Below are 23,507 nucleotides of genomic sequence, written 5' to 3'. Positions count from 1 at the left end.
CAGATGCTTTATCATATACATATTGCACAGCTACGACTGATAATGAACTGTACTGTGTTTATGCAGTACTGTGTCATCCTGGGATCACACGATTATTTCATTATATTAAAGTCTAGAATTTACTATACTCTGTAGATGGTGTAAATCATATAACTAACAATTGTGTAATGTTGTGAGTTGAAGCCTCACTTTACTAAAACCTCTGTTTCATCAGTAATTAAATCTACTCAAGCTTTTGAAAGATTGAGTGTTGATTTTAAAGGACCCCTACCTTCAGTATCTATCTATCTATGTGCCCTTTTAAAGCCTAGCCAGGCTCATGGGCCCAGTTTCCCAGTTTTAGTGGTGTATGTGTTCCTCCCCAGCTGGACGAGATGCCAGTCCATCGCAGTGTTACTCAAGAAACAGGAAGAAAAAGTGAGAGAAAGTTGAGGCAAAGGAGTACAACAGGGGTCACCACCATCCCCTGTTGGAGTCTCATGGAGCTTTAGGTGTTTTCGCTCAATAAACACTCACAACGCCCGGTCTGGTAATCGAAACCGCGATCCTCCGACTGCGAGTCCACTGCCCTAACCACTGGGCCATTGCGCCTCCACACCTTCAGTATCAAAGAACCATTATTTTTTAACTGTTGTGGAAGAGTATTCATGTTCTTCATTTATTTTTCCATGCACTGATACTAGTGCTCATTCCGTTATTAGTAATTTGAAGGTTTTGTTTAATCTTTTCAAATTTTCTGCAGTTATTCATAGTGATAATGCTAAATGTTTTGTATCTAAAGAACTTAAACAATTTCTGTACGATAGGGGTATATAGATTACTCATTCTATGGTGTACAATTCTCATGGAAATGCTGAATGTGAAAGGTATAATGGAGTAATATGGAATTCCATTAAATTGGCCTTACATAGCAGAAATTTACCAGTTTCTCAATGGGAAGTTGTGCTTCCAGAAGTTTTGCATTCACAACATTCATTATTATGCACAACAACTAATGAGACCCCGCATGAGAGATTCTTTAAATTTCCCAGATGTTCTATGTGTGGTGTTTCTGTTCCTACTTGGTTAATGCAAGGACCTGACAAAGTGTTTGTTAAACAACATGTATGCAATAAGTATGATCTATTAGTAGATGAAGCCCAATTGGTGCAAATTAACCCTAACCATGGGAGGGTGCAGTACCCAGATGGATGTGAAAGTACTGTGTCCATTAGAGATTTAGCTCCTACTGGCAAAATGACTGAGGAGTGAGTATCAGTTAAGTAGGGATCAAACCGATGTTGCTGACACTGATCCTACTCAAATGCATGAGCACCGTGGTGGTTTTTCTGATACCGTGACTGATTCTGTCCCACCTACACCAGCCCAAGAACCAGAACCTGAAACTACTTTGCACTGGCATTCATCCAGAACAAAAAAAAATTTCCTGATAGGTTAAATTTCTGATTGATAATGTGTTACGCTTATGAAATGCCACATCATTACGTTGTTGGCTCATGGTTATGTTTGTATTTTGCATTTTGTTGGTTAATTGTTCTTTTTCTTTAGAGGGGGAAAATGTTGTGATTTTAGTTTTGATCACGTGATTTTGATTGTCTCAATTGCTGTTATTTGCTTGCAGTGCAGCTGCATAGAGTTCTATTCTGTTTGCGGCACAATGTGTTCAGTGTTGGTTTTTAGTTAGTCAAGACTGTAGCAACTTGCTGCATAAAACTGTTATTGTGCTGAAGTTTGGTTTTGCTTACAATTTAGTAATCTTTGTTTGTATTGAGATTGCTGTATTTTTAGTTGATTATAACCTTTTAAATTTAGATATTCCAGTTTGGGTTTATAACACATATATTGCGCTGAAGATAGAAAATCTATCTAAGATCTTAGTCTTGAAATTAGCTAATTCGCAATTAATGTGGAGTCTTGCTTTGACTTTCTTCCTTAAAATAATTGCATATATATATATATATATATATATATATATATATATATATATATATATATATATATTACACCGTTTTTTTATACTTTTTGCAGCCCTCACTCATCAATCTGGCATGTAACCTACTTGTGTACAATGACATACTGAACACTTGGGTGCTTTACATGAGAAAACAGAATCTTATCACAGAAAGGTTGTGTGTAGAAGTGTACATGTTTAACAAGGTAACGTTGAAATAATATAGTTAACTGGAAGTGAACAATAATTTGTTCAGACTCATTAGTTCTGAGGTAAGGCAACAATAAAAGCATCATGTCATTGTATAACTTATTGGTTATTCTTTGTTGTTGTTTTTTTAACACCAGGTCAGTCCTGATTATGTAGATTTATGATCAAAGTAATTCCAGTCATGACAATCCTTTTTTTTTTTTTTTTTTGTTGAGACACTGTATCTAGAACTACATTATCAAATGTGACATCCCCTCCTTAACATAGTAAGGTGTGATTTGCAGATTTGGTGGTTACTTTTAAAAGTTTCAAGGACTATATAGAGATTTCCTTATTGTCTTAAGTCCATTAACCCTTTAGGCCTCAGATTATTCTGTCAGATGTAATGCTTATCTATTCACATTGTTTTGAATTATCATGCATTATCTTGTAGCTTTGAGATTTCAATGATGTGATTACTATTATTATTGGGAGGGAGGGGGGTTGGAACAACATTGTAGGGTAGGTGTGAAATGCTGGATCTGGCTGTTTGAATATAAAATAGGTAGATTGTTGGGTGGGAATGCTAAGCAGTGATGTATATAAATGCTGGCAGTGGCATCTATCCAGACTGAGATGCAAACATTCAGAGTGGTTATCTCCACTTCAGTCACAGGAACTGATTGGTGGCACAGTGAGCTGATTTAGATGTATTTACACTGTTTGTCTACAGAAAGAAATTTCCTCCATCACAAAACACAGTGAATTGCTTGTCTACAAGTCAGAATGTGCCATTGGCATATTTGAACTGGTAATAACATTGCACTAAAATAGGTAGAATATCTAGGCCAGATATAGCTAAAGGGTTAAAGACTGTAAGTTAAGAAAACATAGTCAGCCTACAATGATATGCTAAGTGAAATAAACACACAGAATCCAAAATGATATGGTAAATTTAATAGACACAGCAAATCTATACAATGATATTGAGTAATTTCATGATACTTTTTGTTTGTATGTCACCAATATTTATATCATCAACATCTGGTAGATGATTGATTAAAATTCCAATGTCAGTATTCTAAGCTTCAACTCCAATATAGTCGAAAGACGTGATCTTCAAATGTTTAATCTAGATGGATAATTATTTAAGCTGTCTGATTTTTTTTATTTAAATTAAAAATTCCTTTTTTGCTGTATTAAAATTGTAAAATCTTCTCCATATATTTTAACTTGATACCAATCTACCTGTATATGACATTGGTTCAATGATATGAATTTACTATTTTAAGTGATCTAATTTAAAACCTTTTTTGTGTTCCAAACACCAGATTAAAATTTTGTTTTACTAAATTCTTCATTATTTTAAAAATTAATAGAAACAAAAGCAGTGTCATTCGTTTGTTCATCGTTTAACGTCTGCTTTCTATACTAGCATGGGTTGGACGATTTGACTGAGGACTGGTGAACCAGATGACTACACTAGGCTCCAATCTGATTTGGCAGAGTTTCTACAGCTGGATGCCCTTCCTAACACCAACCACTCCGAGAGTGTAGTAGATGTTTTTACGTGCCACCAGCACGAAGGCCAGTCAGGCGGTATTGGTAATGGCCATGCTCAAAGTGGTGTATTTTACGTGCCACCTGCACAGGTGCCAGTCCGGCGGTACTGGCAACGATCTCACTCAAATGTCTTTACACGCACCACTGGCACAAGTGCCAGGAAGGCAACATATTTTAACTAAGGGGTTAAAATATCTTTAAGTTCTTCATACATAGAACAATAACTTTAACTATTTAATTTCATCTAATTAGATTTTGGGCAAAATATAGTGATAATATCACTAAGTATTATCATTATATCTTCCTCTGTGTGTGGAGAGGAGTGTGGCTAGAGATAAGAAGAGTTTAACAAAATATAAGAACAATAAAATTAAGAAGTGGTTTTCATTTGGATAAAGATAGTGATTGTGTGGTAAGAAGTTTGCTTCCCCACCACATGGTTTCAGGTTCAGTCCCACTGAATGGCACCTTTGGCAATTATTATCTTCTAGCATAACTTTGTGTGTGTGTGTGTGTGTGTGTGTGTGTGTGTGTGTGTGTGTTTACAGTCTTCTTGCTTTGACATCACCTGATAGTTGTAAATAAGTGTCACCATCATGCAACTAATGTCTGTCATTTATAATCATCTGTGAAAACATCTCTGATTATTGAAAAATATTACACTACTTGGAAACAGGTCGTGGTTGGTGATAGAAAGAGCATCTGACGATAGAAAATCAACTTCAACAAATTCCATATGATGCATGTGAGAATGGAAAAGTGAACATAACAACAATGGAGATGCTGATGTAACAAAAGAAAGGTTTGATATCCACCAAAACACAAAACAGAAAATAAAAACTGCATAAACACTATACAGAAACAAAAACTTGCCTAAACACTATACAGTGAGAGACATCCTTCTGAGTGTAAAGTTGTAAAGTGGGAGACAAAGCATGTGTCAAGTTTATTGCTGTTGTTTAGCAAGCCAATGATCAAAGATGTTCCAACATTGGGTATCTTGTTTATTTTTATATCCAAGACTATATTGTCCAATGTGCAATTACATTTTCCAAGATGGTATGATGGACCAAATCGGAAGAAAATTTGGTTGCTATTTCTAACAAATTGAATGACCATGTAGAGGCTTCCCTCTGCAACTTATTTTATCAAGACACTTGGTTATTACATCTTGCTGTCTAAATTAAGACAGGACAGAGAGGTCGATTTATCTTTCTAGATTAGCATCTTCAATTTTTAATACAAGGTCTATTAGTTGATAGTGATGTCTAATGAGTTACAATATTTTAAAACTCTGTTTAACTATTCAAAAGATAATATCCTGGCTAAACAAGGTTAGTTTCTATAGTGACATTCAATTTCTTGATAAAAATAACTATCTCTTTTCTTATAAAATAACATTACTTTTGTTTGTGTGTGTGTGCACGCGCATGCATGTGTGTGTGCACGAGGTGCTACTTCTCATATGACAATCATTAGCAGAAACAGGTCCAGGCATGGCTGGGTGATTAAGAAGTTTGCTTCACAACCACATGGTTCTGAGTTCAATATGTACTGTGTGACACATTGAGCAAATGGCTTCTATTATAGCATTGATCATTACTTTAAGAGTAGAATTTAAAATAAATAAAATAAATGCACCCTTTTAAAGCCTTGCCAGGCTCATGGGCCCAGTTTCCCGGTTTCAATGGCGTATGTGTTTCCCAGCTGGACAGGACGCCAGTCCATTGCAGCGTTACTCATTTTTGCCAGCTGAGTGGACTGGAGCAACGTGAAATGAAGTGTTTTGTTCAAGAACACAACGCGTTGCCTGGTCCAGGAAGAGTAGAATTTAATGGACAGAAACTCTATGGAAGTGTGTGTGTGTGTGTGTGTGTGTGCGCGTGTATGTGTGTGTGCACATGTGTGTAAAAGATTTATATAAACATATTTGGACGGATACACACACACACACAAGGCACATTTTGTTTGACAAATGGAAGATAGGAGAAAGAGAAATAATATATATTAGCAACAGGGGCAGTATTAATATCCTTTCTACTATAGGCACAAGTCCTGAAATTGGTGGATGGGACTAGTCAATCACATTGACCTCAAAAGGATGAAAGGTAAAGTCGACCATGGCGGAATTTGAACTCACAACATAGCAACAAGCAAAATACCACTAAGCATTTTGCCCAGCATGCTAATGATTCTGCCAAGCTTGCCACCTTAAAGAAGCAGAGCCACTATTAATATCAAGATTTAATAATTATCCCCACTTAAAAAAAGTGGTTGTTCTATTAGAACAAACTATACTGTGGTAGATGCCATGAGAGAAACTCTCATATTGGCATTTGGTGCAAAATACACTCTTGTTTATGTCCAGTTCTCTCATGGTATTTACCACTGTATAATCTGTTCTAACATAATGTCTATGTTTAAGTGGGGATAAAAAAAGATAGAGATATGTAAAATACCTAGCTACACACAAACATGTAGACATCATTCTCCAAAATATATCAGCAAAGGATGCTAACATCAATGAGAGGTTTTTCAAAAGAAGTCCCTTGCCATATTCGTTTTGCACCAGTTTACTGACACTTCCTTGTCACTCTCAATGTCAGAACAAGTAGTTAATCAATAATTAATTGGTGACTTGGAAACTCTTGGCAAATGACACTAGTGATCACTAATTGTGATATAAATATGAGATATAAAATACCTGCAAGCTGTCTCGATATAATGAATGACCTTGGAATGATTGCAGGCAGTTGTACCGGTCCCTGAAAACATGTAGTTGTTCTCGTAATAAACTATTTTCAAGAATCAGCGAGTGTTTTTCTTCTTCGAGCTGTAAAAAAAAAAAAAAGTGAAATTATATGTTAGCAGTAAATACATATATGTGATACTAATTAAAATTTACTATTTTAGTAGTGATCACCACAAACTGTTTAACCCTGTCAGACCTGGGCCCCTGTATCTAAGTTTACCCTCCACTTGGGATTCCAAGCAAAGGAAAGAAATAAACAGTTGCATCTACAGCTCAAGAGAAATGGTTACAGACAAACTAATGGACAGAATCGGCTGCATTTTCTTTTTCTCTATGTATCATTTATTACTGCTTTACAAGAAATCTGGGAGAGATGATGCTTAACCTATTCCCACTGTAGCAGGAATATGGCATGATAGGGTTGAATATCAAACCATTTAAATTCATACCATAACCCTTTAGCATTTAAACCAGCCATATCTGGCCCAAATACTTAGCCTGTTTTATGTTCAAACTGGTCAGATCTGGTCCCCTGTACCTACTGTAAAATGACATTTTAAAAATAAACAATCTTGTCATCAACATTTCAAAGCTATGGAGATCATACATGATTAATTCAAAACAACCTGAATAAATAGGCATTAAATTTGACTGAGCAATCTGAATGGTAAAAGGAGAAGAGTTCTAATGGGTTTCTTGCTTGCTTGAACTTTGTCTTAGTTAATAAAATTTGTAAACAAGGAAAAGACCTTTGGCAATATGCCATGCTTGAGAAGACCTGTCAAACCAAGTCAAATTATAGTGTCACATAACTGGCACCTGTGCTGGTGGTATGTAAAAAGCACCCACTACACTCTTTGAGTGGTTGGCATTAGGAAGGACATCCAGCTATGGAAACCATGCCAAATCAGATTGGAAAACGGACATTAAATGATGTTGATGATGATGAAAAGACTAGAAACTTGAGTTTCAATATTTCTGTTATGTTACTCTTACTGTTTTAGCTTGCCTTTGGCAATCTTTAAGCTCAAACTTTCTCTGTAGATTGTTGTAATTTGCCAAATGTCCGTTGAGGAAGTAAACATTTGTTTCATCTTGTTCTGCTACTGTTCTTCCCGCTGGCTACAACAATCTAGCACCAATTTCTCACTCAATTGCTAAAATTCATGTTCAATACTTTCCTATCTTTTGTTTTTTTACCTCTTACTCGTTTCAGTCATTTGACTGCGGCCATGCTGGAGCACCGCCATAAAGAAATTTTTTTAGTCAAATGAATTGACCCCAGTACTTAACTTTTGTTAAACCTGGTACTTATTTTATCAGTCACTTATTGTTGAACCTCTAGGTTACAGAGACATAAACACACCAACACCAGTTACCAAGTGTTAGTGGTGGACAAACATAGACACACACACACACACAGCACGTGATGGGCTTCTTTCAATTTCCATCTACCAAATCTACCCACAAGGCTTTGATCAGCCTGCAGAATCGTAGAAGACACTTGCCCAAGGTTCCACACAGTGGGACTGATCCCGGAACCATAAGATTGAAAAGCAAGCTTCTTACTACACAGTTACACTTGCACCTATATATAAGAGACCAAAGTGTATGTATGCTGCTATATTTTTATATATAAAAAATACAAAAATGGGACAAGAACGCAAAACATCCAGACAGACAATAAAGAAAGCAGCGAATGTATATGAAAACAAAGACAGTGTTTTCGTATACATTCACTGCTTTCTTCCAAGGAATCTAGTGCTCTTAGCTTAGTTTTTCTTTGGGGCTGGCCAGATTGGAGCAATGTTGATTATAACCAGCCAAAATTGCAAAGATAATCTGAAACTTAACTGAAGAAAGAAAACTCCAAATGGCCCATCCTTGTTTTCTTTGTATTGTCTGTCTGAATGTTTTGTTGTCCCTTTTTGTATTTCATATATATATATATATATATATATATATATACACATACATACATACATGTGATGTGTGCATGCTTTTGTCTGTCCCCCATAACTGCTTGACAATCAGTGTTGGTTTGTTTATGTCCCTGTAAACTAGTGGTTCAGCAAACGACTGATGGAATTAGTACCAGGTTTAAAAAATAATTACTGGGGTTGATTCGTTCAACTAAAACCCTTCAAGGTGGTCACCCACCATGGCTGCAGTCTCTAATTTAGTATGCATGCTTACATGGGTGAGAATGCGGCTGAGAAGGATAGTTTGGGAGGATATTTACATAGTAAAAGATACTATGTTCTTTAATAGTGTATTTTATTAGTAGTAATTATTAGAATGGCTGATCAGTTAATGAATACAGCCCCTTGAATAGCAATAGTAGAGGTGGCAGCATTTTATGTCCAATTTCCATGCTGGTATGGACATGATGGTTTGAAAGGATCTAACAGATTGGAGGGCCACATCTTGCTTCAATGTCTGCTTTGGCATGATTTCTAACACTACATGCCCATCATAACACCAACCACTTCACACTCTTAGGAAGTAAGTAGCTTATATTTTAAATTCATCACAGAATATTCTGAGGCTGGGAAAATTATGTCAAATAATTTTTAATAAACCAGTGATCTGGTATAGACAGTGATCTGATATAGACAGCATCCCTGATACAGAGCTGGCGTCACTAAAACAGTGTTGTGGGGGAGTAATATACAGTTCATACAACTAATATAGAATTAGTGGCACTAATGCAGAATTAGTATCAGCAATAAAAAGTTGGTGCCACTAATGTAGGTTTGGTACCACTAATATAAAGCTAGTGACACAAATGAAAAGTTGGTGCCACTAATATAAAGCTAGTGGTACTAACGTAGCATTAGTATCACTTATAAAAAGCAGCTGGTACTAATATAGAGTTGATGCTTCATATACATATAGGCGCAAGCATAGCTGTGTGGTAATAAGCTTGCTTCTCAACAACACAGTTCCAGGATAAGTCTCATTGCATGGATCCTTGCACAAGTGTGTTCTACTGTAGCCTTGGGCTGACCAAAGCCTTGTGTGTGGATTTGGTAAAATGGAACTGAAAGAAGCCAGCCTGTTTTATATATATATATATACACACATATATATATATGTATGTATGTATTGTATGCGTATATATCATTGTATGTGTGTCTTTGTGTCAGTGTTTGTCCACCACTCCCATTATTTGACAACTAGTGTTGGTGTGTTTACATATCCGTAATTTAGCAATTCAGCAGAAAAAATCGACAGAATAAGTACCAGGCTTAAAAAAAGAAGGCCCAGAGTTGATTTGTTTGACTAAAACCTTTCAAGGCAGTGCCCCAGCATGACCACAGTCTTATAACAGAAACAAATAAAAGATAAAAGATACAGAGTTAGCATCACTTACATACAAGTGGCACTTCTCATACAAAGATGATGCCATTAGTCTAAAAGTGGTATCACTGGGCCAGTTATTTTATTATCATTTTTTTTCATTCTATGTTTGAAAAATTAACAAAAATTAAAAACTGAAAATATTTGTTACTCTAAAATTTGAAATCATTTGGAGAAAGAAAATTTAAGAATTTATGTTTATATTTTTATCTTTAAAAGTATTTTATCTGAAATGAAAAATGTATATTTATATTTATATTTTTAAAAATATTATTCTATCTGAAATGAAAAATGAAATAAGGATATGGAAATGTAGAAACAGAATGGTAAAAGAAGTTGAAAAAAATCCTCTGAGACAACTTTTAAGATATCACTTTCAAACCAAAATTATGAACCTAACATCAGAGAACCAAAATAGGATGTGTGAACCAACATTAAGAACATTTTTATGTTTAAACTTCCAATATCCAATCAGCAAGATTATGATGACATCTTAGATCAGATATTCAGAGGTGATTAAGGTCAGTGAACTTCTGAAAGGCCTTGTCATCAAAAGGCTATGTCAACCTTATCTGTTCCTTTTGACATACTTTCCATATTCTAAGTGCAATTTCAGTTCAGAGATAAAAATTTGAGCCAACGTATTTGAAATGAAAACAGAAAAAATATTAAGAAGGCAGAGCATAATTCTGTCCAGAGTTCAAAGAAAAAATGCAATTAAATCATTTCTTTCCTTCATATTCAGTTGAAGGTATATGCAGTTTATGCTGCTCAGTAAAATGCAAACCTTATTCAGTATTGGACCTGTTATCCAGCTATCAGAAATCCAGGAAGATTGTGCAATACTATGCAATATTACTGTACCCTGTCGTGAGTAAACAAACCCTGTTTTTGAAGTTAGTTAATTTGCATACAGTGTGTTAAAAATAGTTTGCTTTTTTTATGTTGACTGATAAAAATTAAATATACTCAGATTTAGAAATGTATTAACTTGTAAGCGTATCTCAGTTAAATAAAATCATGTTCCTTATTTTTCATCCTATAAACATTATACAGTACACATGGCACAATATGATATCTCTTAAGAATTTTAAGTGGATTAATAAATAACAAATAGATCCTACTTTAGTAAAGTATTATTCTGAATCTGTTAAAGACTAGAAACTGAAACAACCAGAAATATGAGTCACTTCTGGTTCCAAGCTTGCTAGATATTTGCTCTGGTACTGTACAAAAAAAAAAAGGATATGGACCAAATCTTACAAAACAATTACTTGAGTTACTTTCAAATAATTTTCAATTTCTCTGATAATCCATTTCGTAATTAATCCTGAAATGTGTTTAAAAAAACTTAGTAACATTGTTATTTTGGTTGATATTATGATAAATACTAGTAAAGGCACATGGTTTAGTGATTACAAAGTTAGAATCATGATCATAAGATTATGGTTCGATTCCTGGTCAAGGTGATGTGTTATGTTCTTGAGCAAAACACTTCATTTCATTTTGCTCCAGTCCACTCAGCTGGTAAAAACACATAATCCAGCGATGGACTGGTGTTTTGTCCAGGGAGAAATATATATGACAGAGAAACTAGGAAACCAGTCCTATGCTCCTTACAGAGTGATGTGGACTAACCAACGATAACCAGAGTAAGCACTCTAGAAGAGAATTTGGTTTCTTGAGCCAGTGTGCCCGTTTTGATCTCTAGCTCACTTATACAAATAACAACATCAAGGAAGACAATGTTGCAATATGCAATTTTTTAAACTCCTTTTAAATAAGAGGACTTATGTTTAAATATGGAATCAAGTTATACATTATGAAGATAACATTGAAGATACATCTACAAGATGTTCAGTATAGCATTATTTTTGTTTGTATGTATGTGTCTGTGAGTGTGAGAGAGAGAGAGAATATAGGCATATAGTGGCATAGACATATAAAAATGTATACATATTTTATACATATATAGTAAATGAATGGGCTCTCCTGTTTTGTTTTTTCTATATTTTCTGTACGTACTCTGTGATCTTCTAAACTAAGGAAATCAGTGAAAGGAAACTTGAACCATAATACAAGTTCTTGAAGTTTTATCTTTTGAAGTATGACACTTATAGGATTCTCAATATTGGTTATATGTCATACAATTTAAATTGCACTAAGTAATATCATGAAAATTTATATGTGTGAGTGCATACATATTCTTTTACTCTTTTACTTGTTTCAGGCTTTTGACTGTGGCCATGCTGGAGCAACGCCTTTAGTCGAGCAAATCGACCCCAGGACTTATTCTTTGGAAGCCTAGTACTTATTCTATCGGTCTCTTTTTGTCGAACCACTAAGTTACGGGGACATAAACATACCAGCATCGGTTGTCAAGCGACGATGGGGGGACAAACACATATATACGACGGGCTTCTTTCAGTTTCCGTCTACCAAATCCACTCACAGGGCTTTGGTCAGCCCGAGGCTATAGTAGAAGACACTTGCCCAAGGTGCCACACGGTGGGACTGAACCCGGAACCATGTGGTTGGTAAGCAAGCTACATACCACACAGCCACTCATATATATATTTGCCTTTAGCCCTGTTTTTCTTGTGCATGTGCGTATATAGACGTGTGTATGAACCTTTTTTGTACGTGTATATGTGTGCGAGCGTGTACGCGGGTATGTATATATATTTTTTTGGCAAATGTGTAGGTGAGCATGTGTGTGTTTCAAGTGAGGGTGGATGAGTATATATATAGGCACATGTACGTGGGTGTGCGGGCGCGCATGTGTATGTATGGACTTGTGCAATTATGCGAATACTATGGACATTTTTACTCCCTTTCCTTTACTCCTTCCCCTCACTTAGCGGTCAGTCTTATAGATCTTTTGTCTTAATAACAGTCAATCACATAGTAATTTCCCTTTGTTTAATGGTCATTTTCATAGCATTTTTTCAATGGCCACATAACTGAAGAGATGGTGGCGTGGGTTTCTGCCCTGACATCCGAAACTTGGAGTTTTATCGTGGCTACCAAATAATTGTCACATTATTTACAGATATATATATATAAATGTATATATGCAAATATATGCACACACACACACACATATATAAAGAGGTTTCAGGCCAGCAGTGTTTGGGGTCTGAAGATATGCCATAAGGCCAAACCCCTTACGAGCAAGAAACCCAGGGTAACCTCATAAACCGACCTACCCCACTATAATATTAACTGTTCTACAACTTAGAGTGTGCTTCTCCTCCAGATTTATGTATATCTACAAACGATCCTTACGTGTGTGTGTGTGTGTATTCTTTTATTCTTTCAGTCATTTGACCACAGCCATGCTGGATCACTGCGTTAAAGGGTTTTGGTTGAAGAAATCGACCTCAGGACTAATTCTCTGTAAGCCTAGTACTTCTATCAGTTCTTTTTGCCAAACCACAACATTGGTTGTCAAACAATGATGGGGTGGGTGTGGAGGCAAACATAGACACAAAGATACCCACATAAGTATATGCATATATATATATTTTTACAACAGGCTTATTTTATTTTCCACCTACCAAATCCACTCACAAGGCTTTGGTCAGTCCAAGTTTATAGCAGACGACACTTACCTAAGATGCCACACAGTGGACTGAACCTGGAACCATGTGGCAGGAAAGCAAGTTTCTTACCACACAATTACACCTGCACCTATATATATATATATATATATAGTAATAATATTAGGGAATAAAAAAATTATTCCAACCTTACAGGCAAAAATCGGTATATTATACTGGGTTTCCTAATATATAATATACATGTATATAACTAATTAAGAGACGAACCACCACTCTACAACTCAGTCCAAATCAGAACCCGTCCAAATCCATGCTGTGAGGCATATACCAATTATAGGATAACTTTAAAAGATCATAAAGACAATTTCTACTCAGACCCTAAAGGAAGACTAATATGTCCCAGTAAATCTGATTTAGGGAAATTAAGTAAGTTAATTTTAGACAAATATATTAATAAACTAAATAACCTAAAACTCTGGACTAGCACTAATGATACTTTAAAATGGTTTAAAGATATTAAAGACAGTAGTAGTTACAAATTTATCCAAATAGACATAGAGGATTATTATTCATCTAGTAATGAAATAGTGCTTAATAAGGCCTTAATATATGCTATGAATAAGGTGGGAATGACTAAAGAGGAAGTTAAGGTAGTAAAAATGGCGAGAAAATCGTTTATTAGGTACAATAATAAATTGTGGGCCAGAAAAGATACCAGGCATTTTTCAACCATTCTAAATATAATTATAATTTAAAAGATAACTTAAATGATGAATACACTTTCTATTATAATAATAAACACAGTATTCAGAATCACCTAAAACCAGAGATAGGTAGTAATATGAACAAAAAAACTCATAGTAATAATAATAAGAATAAAATATGGCTAATAATTCCCTATGGGATACAGGTAAAAACTAACATTATTAAAGAGATTTTAAATATAATTAAGATATTTATTAAAGACAAGAAATATAAGGACACATTTTCTAGCAATCATTTTGGAGTTGGTTACTCTACCACTAATAATTTTGGCAATATCATTTCATCCTTTAATAAATTTAAATTAAATAAGTTTTACAATAATAAATTAAGTAATACCTCCATTGGAGTCCAAAATATAATTGATTGTAATTGTAGAGATAAGACTAAATATAAAATTTAATAATAGATGTAACGTTGAGGACGCAGTATATAAATGTATAGTGATTTTGAAGAATAATAACTGCAGTAATAATGATAACATAAATACTACTTACATTGGATCGACTTCCAATAAGATTAAATCCTGGGTGGCCCAACATATGAATTCTTTTAAGAACAGAAATTTAATTAACTCTACGGGCCTTAGTAAATACATTTGGGAACTTAAATCTAAAAGAATAGAATACGAGTTAAAATGGGAAACAGTTTGCAAGGCTAAATCATATAGGATAGGGAATAAATTCTGCTTATTATGTACTAACGAATTTAAAGAGATATTATTAACTAATAAAAAATTGGTCGACTCCCACGATGAACGTCATATTTAATGCAGACATAAATTAAATTACTTATATAATAAGTTTAGATAACTAATTTATTTATTTAAACCTAGGATTAGGTACCAACTTATAGTTATTATCAGTATCATAAAATACATCAAATTAGCTTTAGAATACAATTTAATCATCACAATATTATTAAAAAATTGGAACATATAACTACCTTTACTTTAAGTATTCAACGATATGAGCAGTCTTTTACAATATTTCATAACATTATTTAAGTAATATATAACTTTCGTATTTGGTATAGTTATTATTCTGCAGAAATCTGAGAGTTTTAAGTATTTTATTATTATTAATCTTCATTAAACTTTTTATTTTAGGTAGATTTTCTTTTTCGATATTTTCGTTATTATTTTAGAATTACCTCTGGTAATGGACGCCATGTTTATCACGTGACTTTTCAGTATTAATTTTCATGGCATTATTTACGTAATATAGAATTTTCGTCACATCTCCTTCGCCATTAAAAGGCCTGATCACATCGCTGGTGATTCTAATCTTGGCTGCCATCGCGGCGAATTTCTACACGTGGGGCTGAAATAGCTTGTGGTATATGCGTGCGAGTAGATGTAATCGCCTTACCTCGGTTTTCCTTTCGTAGACTGCGAGTCTGTCTTCCGGTATCCGATCCTTGAAGCTTACCCCGACCTGAAGAACACTAGGAATAGCAGCTGCTTCTCCCAAACCTAGACTGTCGCTTAACACGTCCTCTACTGACCCCGACTCCGTTCGAAAAGGGCACGAAATCCCGATCGAGGCTCCCTCTGCCCTTCTTCCTCTTCCGGTCAACTCGCCCTTCCGGTCAGCTCCCCAATCACTGACGTCATACCACATATAGTTATTACCCTGCGTTAATTTGCAAGTTTAAGTATTTTAGTATTTTTAATCCTCAAGAAACGTTTTATTTTAGGTAGATTTTCTTTTTCGATATTTTCGTTATTATTTTAGTAATTATAATACGCATGTACTTCTGGGTAGTAGACGCCATGTTTATCACGTGACCTTTTAGTATAAATTCTATAGCACAGCCATTTTGTTTTATTTTACAGTTACCAGTTGGCAGATATGTCATGTTTTCTAATTTTAATTTTATAAACAATATTTTTTTTACTATTATCTACTTATTCCATAATGTTTTAACCTTGTTTACTATAATACTATAATTTTTTTAGATTGTAACTTAATTATATTAATACAGTTAATGTAGGGATTAACGGATTTTGTGTCTTTATATATATTTTTATTTCTCATGTTTATTCCTTGAATGATTTTAGGTACTTTCTTAGGTTTTGACCTAAAGAGTGACTGATTTTGGGAGTAAAATCATTTCCCCGCTCTAATGAACTTGGATAGAATTTGCTTATGATTTTATATAGTCCTATTTCAGCCATGAAACGCACGTAGTCTATGTACTAGCACTAACTTTTTACATTTATACTTCCATACTGTATATTATCGTACTAATTTTTACTATCCAATTTATAAATTTGACTTTTAAATTTTTAAATCAATATTTCTATGATTTATGTATACGATTTATATGATTTATTTATGTAACGTTATTTATTTTAAATTAAAATATTAGATATTAAGATGGTATATGCCTCACAGCATGGATTTGGACGGGTTCTGAGTTGTAGAGTGGTGGTTCGTCTCTAAATTAGTTATTTATATATATATATATATATTTGAAATCATTTTAATGCCTACTTATTAATGCTTTTATGGGCCAAAGTTCTATTAGGCCAGCTGTCTTTCATGATGCAAATCCTCACCTACTTTCAACTATTTGTTCCGAGTTCTTTGCATAGCCATGACCAAGCTACACGTTGAACAATGAATTGGTTGGACATGGTTATACAAAGAACTGGCAACAAATGACACTATTTAAATAAGCCTTTAGTTTACAGAGATCATGCAGGATGTAAAGACTTGTCAAAAAGCCCAGGCATGTGTGTGTGTGTGTGCGCACACAAAAGACATTGCCTATATGAACGGTGAGGCTTTTGTTGGGAAATATGAAACCACTCATACAAACATTCACACACACACATTGTTTTATTCTTCTTTTGAGTGTCAATCATTTGACTGCAGCCAAGCTGGGGAACTGTCTTGAAGGGTTTTAGTCAAACAATTCAACACTAGGACTTACTTTTTAAGCCTAGTACTTATTCTATCAGTCTCTTTTACTGAACCACTAAGTTATCGGGACACAAGCTCACCAATGCCGGTTGTCAAGTGGTGATGTGGGGGAACAAACACTGTCACAAAGACACACACATAGATATATACATATACACAATAAGTTTCTTTCAGTTTCCATATACCAAATCCACTCAAAAGGCTTTGGTTGGCCCAAGGCTATAGTGGAAGACACTTGCCCAAGGTGCCACACAGTGGGACTGAACCCAGAACCATGTAGTTGGGAAGCAAGCTTCTTATCGCACAGCCACAACAGACTTCTTCAGTTTCCATACACAATTTCACTCACAGGGTACTGGTTAACTCTTGGCTATAGTACAGGACAATGTCTGATTGTCCAGACAGCAGGATTAAACTCTTAACCACATGATTCTGAAGCAAACTTCTCCGACAGACACATTTGTGTGTATAGCCAGGCTGCTTGAGTAATCAATCAATGGACAGATGAATGAATGTGTGGCCAGATGGATGGATATACAGATACTGAAATTTGTGAGTGTATATGTATACATATGTACATGCGTGTGTGAGAATACATATATGTGTATGTATATATATATGCATATATATCGAAGAGCGGAAGGCATGGAGAAAGTGAATGAAGACTACATATGATACCAAGCTAAACTTAACGTGTCCTACACAAATCATACCACATATAAACAAAGTTTAGCTTATCCTCAGGTCTAATTACTTATGGTTGTTTACATTGTCCAAAGGAGAAGAATAAATAATTCACCAAAATATATATGCATGTGTATGTGTGTACACACAGTAATAGTCCAGCACAACTACAGCCACATGTCTAAAACGCATAATAGAAATCTTTTTAAATATATAGGTGCAGGCATGGCTGTGTGGTAAGAAGCTTACTTCCTAACCACATGGTTTTTGGTTCATTCCCACTTTATGGCACCTTGAGCAAGTATCTTCTACAATAGCCTCAGACCAATCAAAGCCTTGTGAGTGGATTTGATAAACAGAAATTGAGAGAAGCCCATTGTATATACAGGCAATAACAGAGAAATTCAAAACAGAATGCCCCTGGGAGCTCATCTATGCTGATGACCTTGCTCTAATTGCTGAGACACTAACAGAACTAGAGGAAAATGTTCAGGTGTGGAAGCAAGGATTAGAATCGAAGGGTCTTAGAGTCAACCTAGCTAAAACCAAAGCCCTAAATAGGAAGGCAGACAAAACACAAATCCCTTCAGGTAGATGGCCCTGCTCGATCTGTTGAAAAGACGTAGGTAGAAACTCCATAAGATGTACCCAGTGTAAGCTATGGACACATAAGAGGTGCAGCAATATCAAAGGAGGCTAACTGGGGAAGATAGTTTTTGTATGTGGCAAATGCTCAGGTGCTATGAACACTGAAAATATGCAGAGAACAGCTTCTGTCACATTTCAGGGAGAAAAACTACAAGTAGTTGATAGCTTCTGTTACCTAGGGGACCAAGTCAGTAGCAGGGTGGATGCTCTGAAAGTGTAGCTGCAAGAATAAGAATAGCCTGGGCAAAATTCAGAGAGCTCCTACCTCTGCTGGTAACAAAGGGTCTCTCACTCAGAGTAAAAGGTAGACTGTATGACGCATGTGTACGAACAGCCATGCTACATGGCAGTGAAACCTGGGCCATTACTTCTGAGGACATGAATAAGCATATATTTTTATAGGGTGAGGAGGAGACAAAAAAAAAAAAAAAAAAATTGGGGGGGGGGGGGCATGATAAAAAAAATTGCTTGTGTTGCTTTCATAGTGACTATTGAATTGGTTACATTAATATGAAGGATTGTTGTTTGTTCATATGTTATTGTTTGGGTTCATTTCAACATTTATATAAAGCTCAATGTGGCAAGTTTTTGTTGTGAATGTTTAACCCCAAAATAGAGCTGATCCAATAGATATATGATAATAAAAGGTGTTGACAGTCTGGTCTTTTGTTTTGTTTGGGTCTTTTTTTCCCCCAGAAAATGTATTTTGTGGAATCTTGTAGATGTTCTTCCTTATTTAAGAGAGTAAAGTATTATTTGAGAAAGATCTGATTATTCATTGTACAACTTCATAGAAGCTTGCTGGTCAGCTTAACATATATTTAGTAATGTCACTAGGCAATAAAAATCCAATACAAAGTATGTGACAGCCCCCATTCATGTATATTTATCCGAAATTCTGATTATAAAATGGAGATAAATAAAGAATGTCAAATGAATCTCCTCAGTTTGGAAAATATAAACAGATGTTATGAATGAAATAAAAGAGAGCTGTGAAATTTGAGTCAACATTGAGGAAATCCATAACCTAAGAGAATGCTATGCCATGATAATGCTATGGTGTTTAATGCTTCAGTATATAATGGATGTTATTCAATAATTTGGAGTGTATAGTGAGTATATCAAGTGCTTAAGTATATATAATAGTGTAAAGCAGATTATACAGGGCGATGCAAAAATCACTTGCTCCCCAACCACATGGTTCTGGGTTCAGTCCCACTGCATGGCATCTTGGGCAAGTGTCTTCTACTATAGCCTCAGGCTGACAAAAGCCTTGTGAGTGAATTTGGTAGATGGAAACTGAAAGAAGCCTATTGTATATATATTTTTTTTATGAGTGTGTGTCTGTGTTTGTCTCCCTGCCATCCCTTGACAACTGATGCTGATGTGTTTATATTCCCATAACTTAGGGGTTCATCAAAAGAGACCAATAGAATAAGTATTAGGCTGATAAGGAATAAGTCCTGGGATTGATTTCTTCGACAATAAACTCTTTAAAGCAGTGCTCCAGCATGGCCACATTCAAAATACAAACAAGCAAAAGAATAAAAGTATACATACTGGATTTTGGAAATTACTAACAATTAATTGTGAAATATAACATCCCACAAATTCCTTCCTGTGTGAACCCTGTCAAGGCAGTATTTCACAACAGTTTGTAATGTATCTGGTGCCAGCACGCTAATATTATTCTTTAGTTTCTGGAATGTTTAACCCTTTAGAAGTCAAACTGGCCATATTAGGCCCAAATATTCTACCTGTTTTGAATTCATAGTGACTATATCAGACCTTGCAAACCTACCCTACAATGTAATTCTAAAAAATAACAATCACATCGTTGAAATTTCAAAGTTATGAGATAATATAGGATTAATTCAAAACAATATGAATAAATAAACCTTAAATTTGATGGCATGTTTACATAAACTCTTTCTGTAAGATAACTAAAAAAAAAAAATTTGGGTATGATAAAAAAAAGTGAATTTTACACCATCGTTTACTAAGCCTACGTATTGTATGCTATTCTGTGATTAATACTATGTTATGACTATTTACATATGAAAAACGCAATATGCAATACAGGTGTAACCAGTGCCAGTTTTAAGCCAATTAGACATATTTGTTCAGATTGGGTCCCGTGCCCACACTCGAAAGGAGGGTGCTAAGATGAAATTTTAGTATATCATTGTAGCTAATGGTGGAGCCTCAAGCTTTCAATGCCTTTTGGTTGGGATTGGCATTTTACCCAAACATGAAACATCACTCTTCAGCTTTTGTAGAGTAGAGGCTCCATTGACAATTCTCTAATTAGGCCCTACTCTTCCTAGCACTAGCCCTGGGTACACAATAACTTTCTGGACACTGATACTCCAGAACCATCTCATGATCCACACTAATTTACAATCAAGACTTCAAATTCCTGTGGCTGCCAGACTAACTTATTGCTACCATGTACAGTACAATATTAATAACATTATATCATTTATACTAATGTACAGGTCCCTGTATTTCATTTAATCGTTTAATCAAATTTAATACTTGTTTATTCAGAGGAGACAACCTGGTTTGGAAAAATCAGTAGGATGTAACAAGATATATCTATACTATATATAAAACAGAGATGTGTGTGTAATCGACTTCACCAAATGCTTCCATACTTCTGATGCGTGAATAATTTGACCTCGGATAAATCTTAGGCTCTTCATTTGATTTTTTTAATTAAAAATAAATAATATTGCTTTGTATTTAAGATTCGCTTCTTTAAAAAGGTTCCTCAATGTCAACTTCCGGTATTGACGTAACGCAAAAAGCTTCACTCTCTATTTTGTATGTGAGTGCGTGTGTGTTCGTGTGTATGAGAGAGAGAGAGAGAGAGAATAAATACTACATACACACCGCTCTCTCACTCTGTCTCACACACATACACACGCACACACACACCCCTTGACTCACTCACACTCTGTCTCTTACAAACACACACATACATAAATGTATACAAACATATTTACAAAGACACACGTGTGTATGTGCGCGTGCGTCCGTGTGTGTGGGGGGGGGGGCCACAATCGCCATTTATTTCAATTATTCTTGTGAGGATATTCACGTATATCATTTTTTTCATTTAATTCCCATTTTAATTTTCGTAAAAGTTTCCAAGTATCAATGAGGCTTTTTGGCACATCTTCAATTTTCCCCATTCATGACAGGCGCCCAGCCATCATTCATCTGAGAGTCCATCTACAGAATGTCCTCTCAAATTTCTATACAGCATATTTTGCCTTTTTTTCTTCAAGTATATAAGCAACAATTTCATTCCCGAGCAACACCGGGTGCCTCTGCTAGTAATTAATATTTGAATTATGTTTGTCTTAAATGAGAACACAATATGCAATTGAGAACAATATCATAAACATTATAGTACATGTTCAAAAGTCAAATATATATACAAAATGATCTTCAGGATTTAAATTCAACACACAGATATCAAACCAAAAGATGGCACAGTAATAAAGCTTACTTGTTCCAACTTCCTTGCAACCCATTCCTTGATTTTGACAGCTTTTTCCTCTACCAATTTTGCGTCATGTTGTCTTTGTTTTTTCTGAAGATAAAAGAGTGAACAAATCACAAAACTAAAAAAGACAAATAAAAAAAAAAATAATCAACTTATTGTTTTTATATCCATTTTGGAATTTTCATGTGGTGGAACCTGAGAAAATTACCTTCTTACATAGTTTTGGATTGATCATAACTCTTGAGTTGAATTTAGCAGAAAGAAATTATGAAATAAGCCAATCACAGAAGGTGGCTGACATTATGAAGGGTATCCAGCCTTGAAAACTATACCAAACAGAACCCACTAGTGCTGGTGCCATGTAAAAAGCACCCAGTCCAATCTTTAAAGTGGTTGGCATTAAGGAGGGGATTCAACCATAAAAACCATTCCAAAACAGACTGTGGAGGTTGGTGCAGTCCTCTGCCTTGCGAGCTCCTGTCAAACCAGCCAACCCATGCCAGCATGGAAGATGGATGTTAAACGATGATGGCAGCGGGGACAGAGACGACGACAATGATGACGTTTATCATATAAGGTGGCTCCTGATTATTTTTGCTTAATTAACAGAATAATAAGGTGTATTAACATAATCTCAATTTTTAGAGTTAAGGGTTTTAAATAATTTGTGTGAGTATGTGTATGTGTTTGATGAATGGAAAATATACACCAGAGGGCTTCTGTTTTAGACAAGTTCAGTGGAAAAGCTGTTGTTACTCGAGACAGTAGTAAAACTGTCAACTACATCTAGCATGCAAATCTCCTACCAAAACTTTATTTCTTACGAGTTCCAACTGTCTTCATCTCTTGGATTGGTAGCATTGTATGTGATCTCACCATCATGTCATGTACTGACAGAATTATTTATGTCCCATTTTCAACCAAGTCTAATATTTGCTCCATATGGTTTCTGTGGCATCCAGTGGCAAAAATCATGCTACATTAATGAGATGTGTGGAACTTCAAACCAATCCAGGAGAGCAGTAAAACTAAATATGAACTAGCTTGGATTATGATGACCTGTCCAAGTTAAACCAGTAAAGAAAATGAATGCATGACTATATATATTTTCACACACTCACACACACATATACACACATTAGGTATTAGCAACAGACGCAGTTTCTGTAACAAATATTAATTAGCGCATCCAGCCTAACTTGGATGTGCTGTTTATAATGCCTCAGACTTCTGTAAGAGTTGCTTAAGAGTTATTCAGGACATTTACCGCAGTTTAGACCATTACAGACAACACATCCAAGTTTTGTTGGATGTGATAAGTAATATATATATATATATATATATATATATATATATATAATTATGTGTATTTCTTCTATCTTAATGAATAAAAATTCTTCTGATAGAATAAATGGGTTAATAGAAACTAATGTAGCAAAGAACAGAAAATAACTGTGGTTTAGTTCCTGTTTTTAAGGCAGGAACTCCTTGAAATTTTGGGTATTTGAGTATATTTAAGAATTTAAGGAATGGAGAAAACGCATGTTATAATTGCATACTTTATTCCTACATATGTTTCAAAGGATTA

At 35.0% G+C, this 23,507-nt stretch overlaps 1 protein-coding gene across 1 annotated transcript in view; it reads right to left on the bottom strand.

Moving 5' to 3' along the window:
• LOC106873829 (pleckstrin homology domain-containing family H member 1) overlaps positions 1–23,507 on the bottom strand; it is a 949,845-nt gene that overhangs the window by 54,860 nt on the left and 871,478 nt on the right. Inside the window, exons 7-8 of the mRNA XM_052968478.1 lie at positions 21,923–22,006; positions 6,408–6,536 (exon numbers count right to left, since the gene is read on the bottom strand). Of these exons, the coding sequence (XP_052824438.1) occupies positions 6,408–6,536; positions 21,923–22,006 (213 nt within the window). The remainder of the gene's footprint in view (positions 1–6,407; positions 6,537–21,922; positions 22,007–23,507) is intronic.

The sequence above is a fragment of the Octopus bimaculoides genome, chromosome 6 (assembly GCF_001194135.2).
Source record: "Octopus bimaculoides isolate UCB-OBI-ISO-001 chromosome 6, ASM119413v2, whole genome shotgun sequence".
Classification (NCBI taxonomy): Eukaryota; Metazoa; Mollusca; class Cephalopoda; order Octopoda; family Octopodidae; genus Octopus; species Octopus bimaculoides.
The sequence above is the reverse complement of the archived record's forward strand: the minus strand, read 5'-3'. Positions and strand labels throughout refer to the sequence as shown.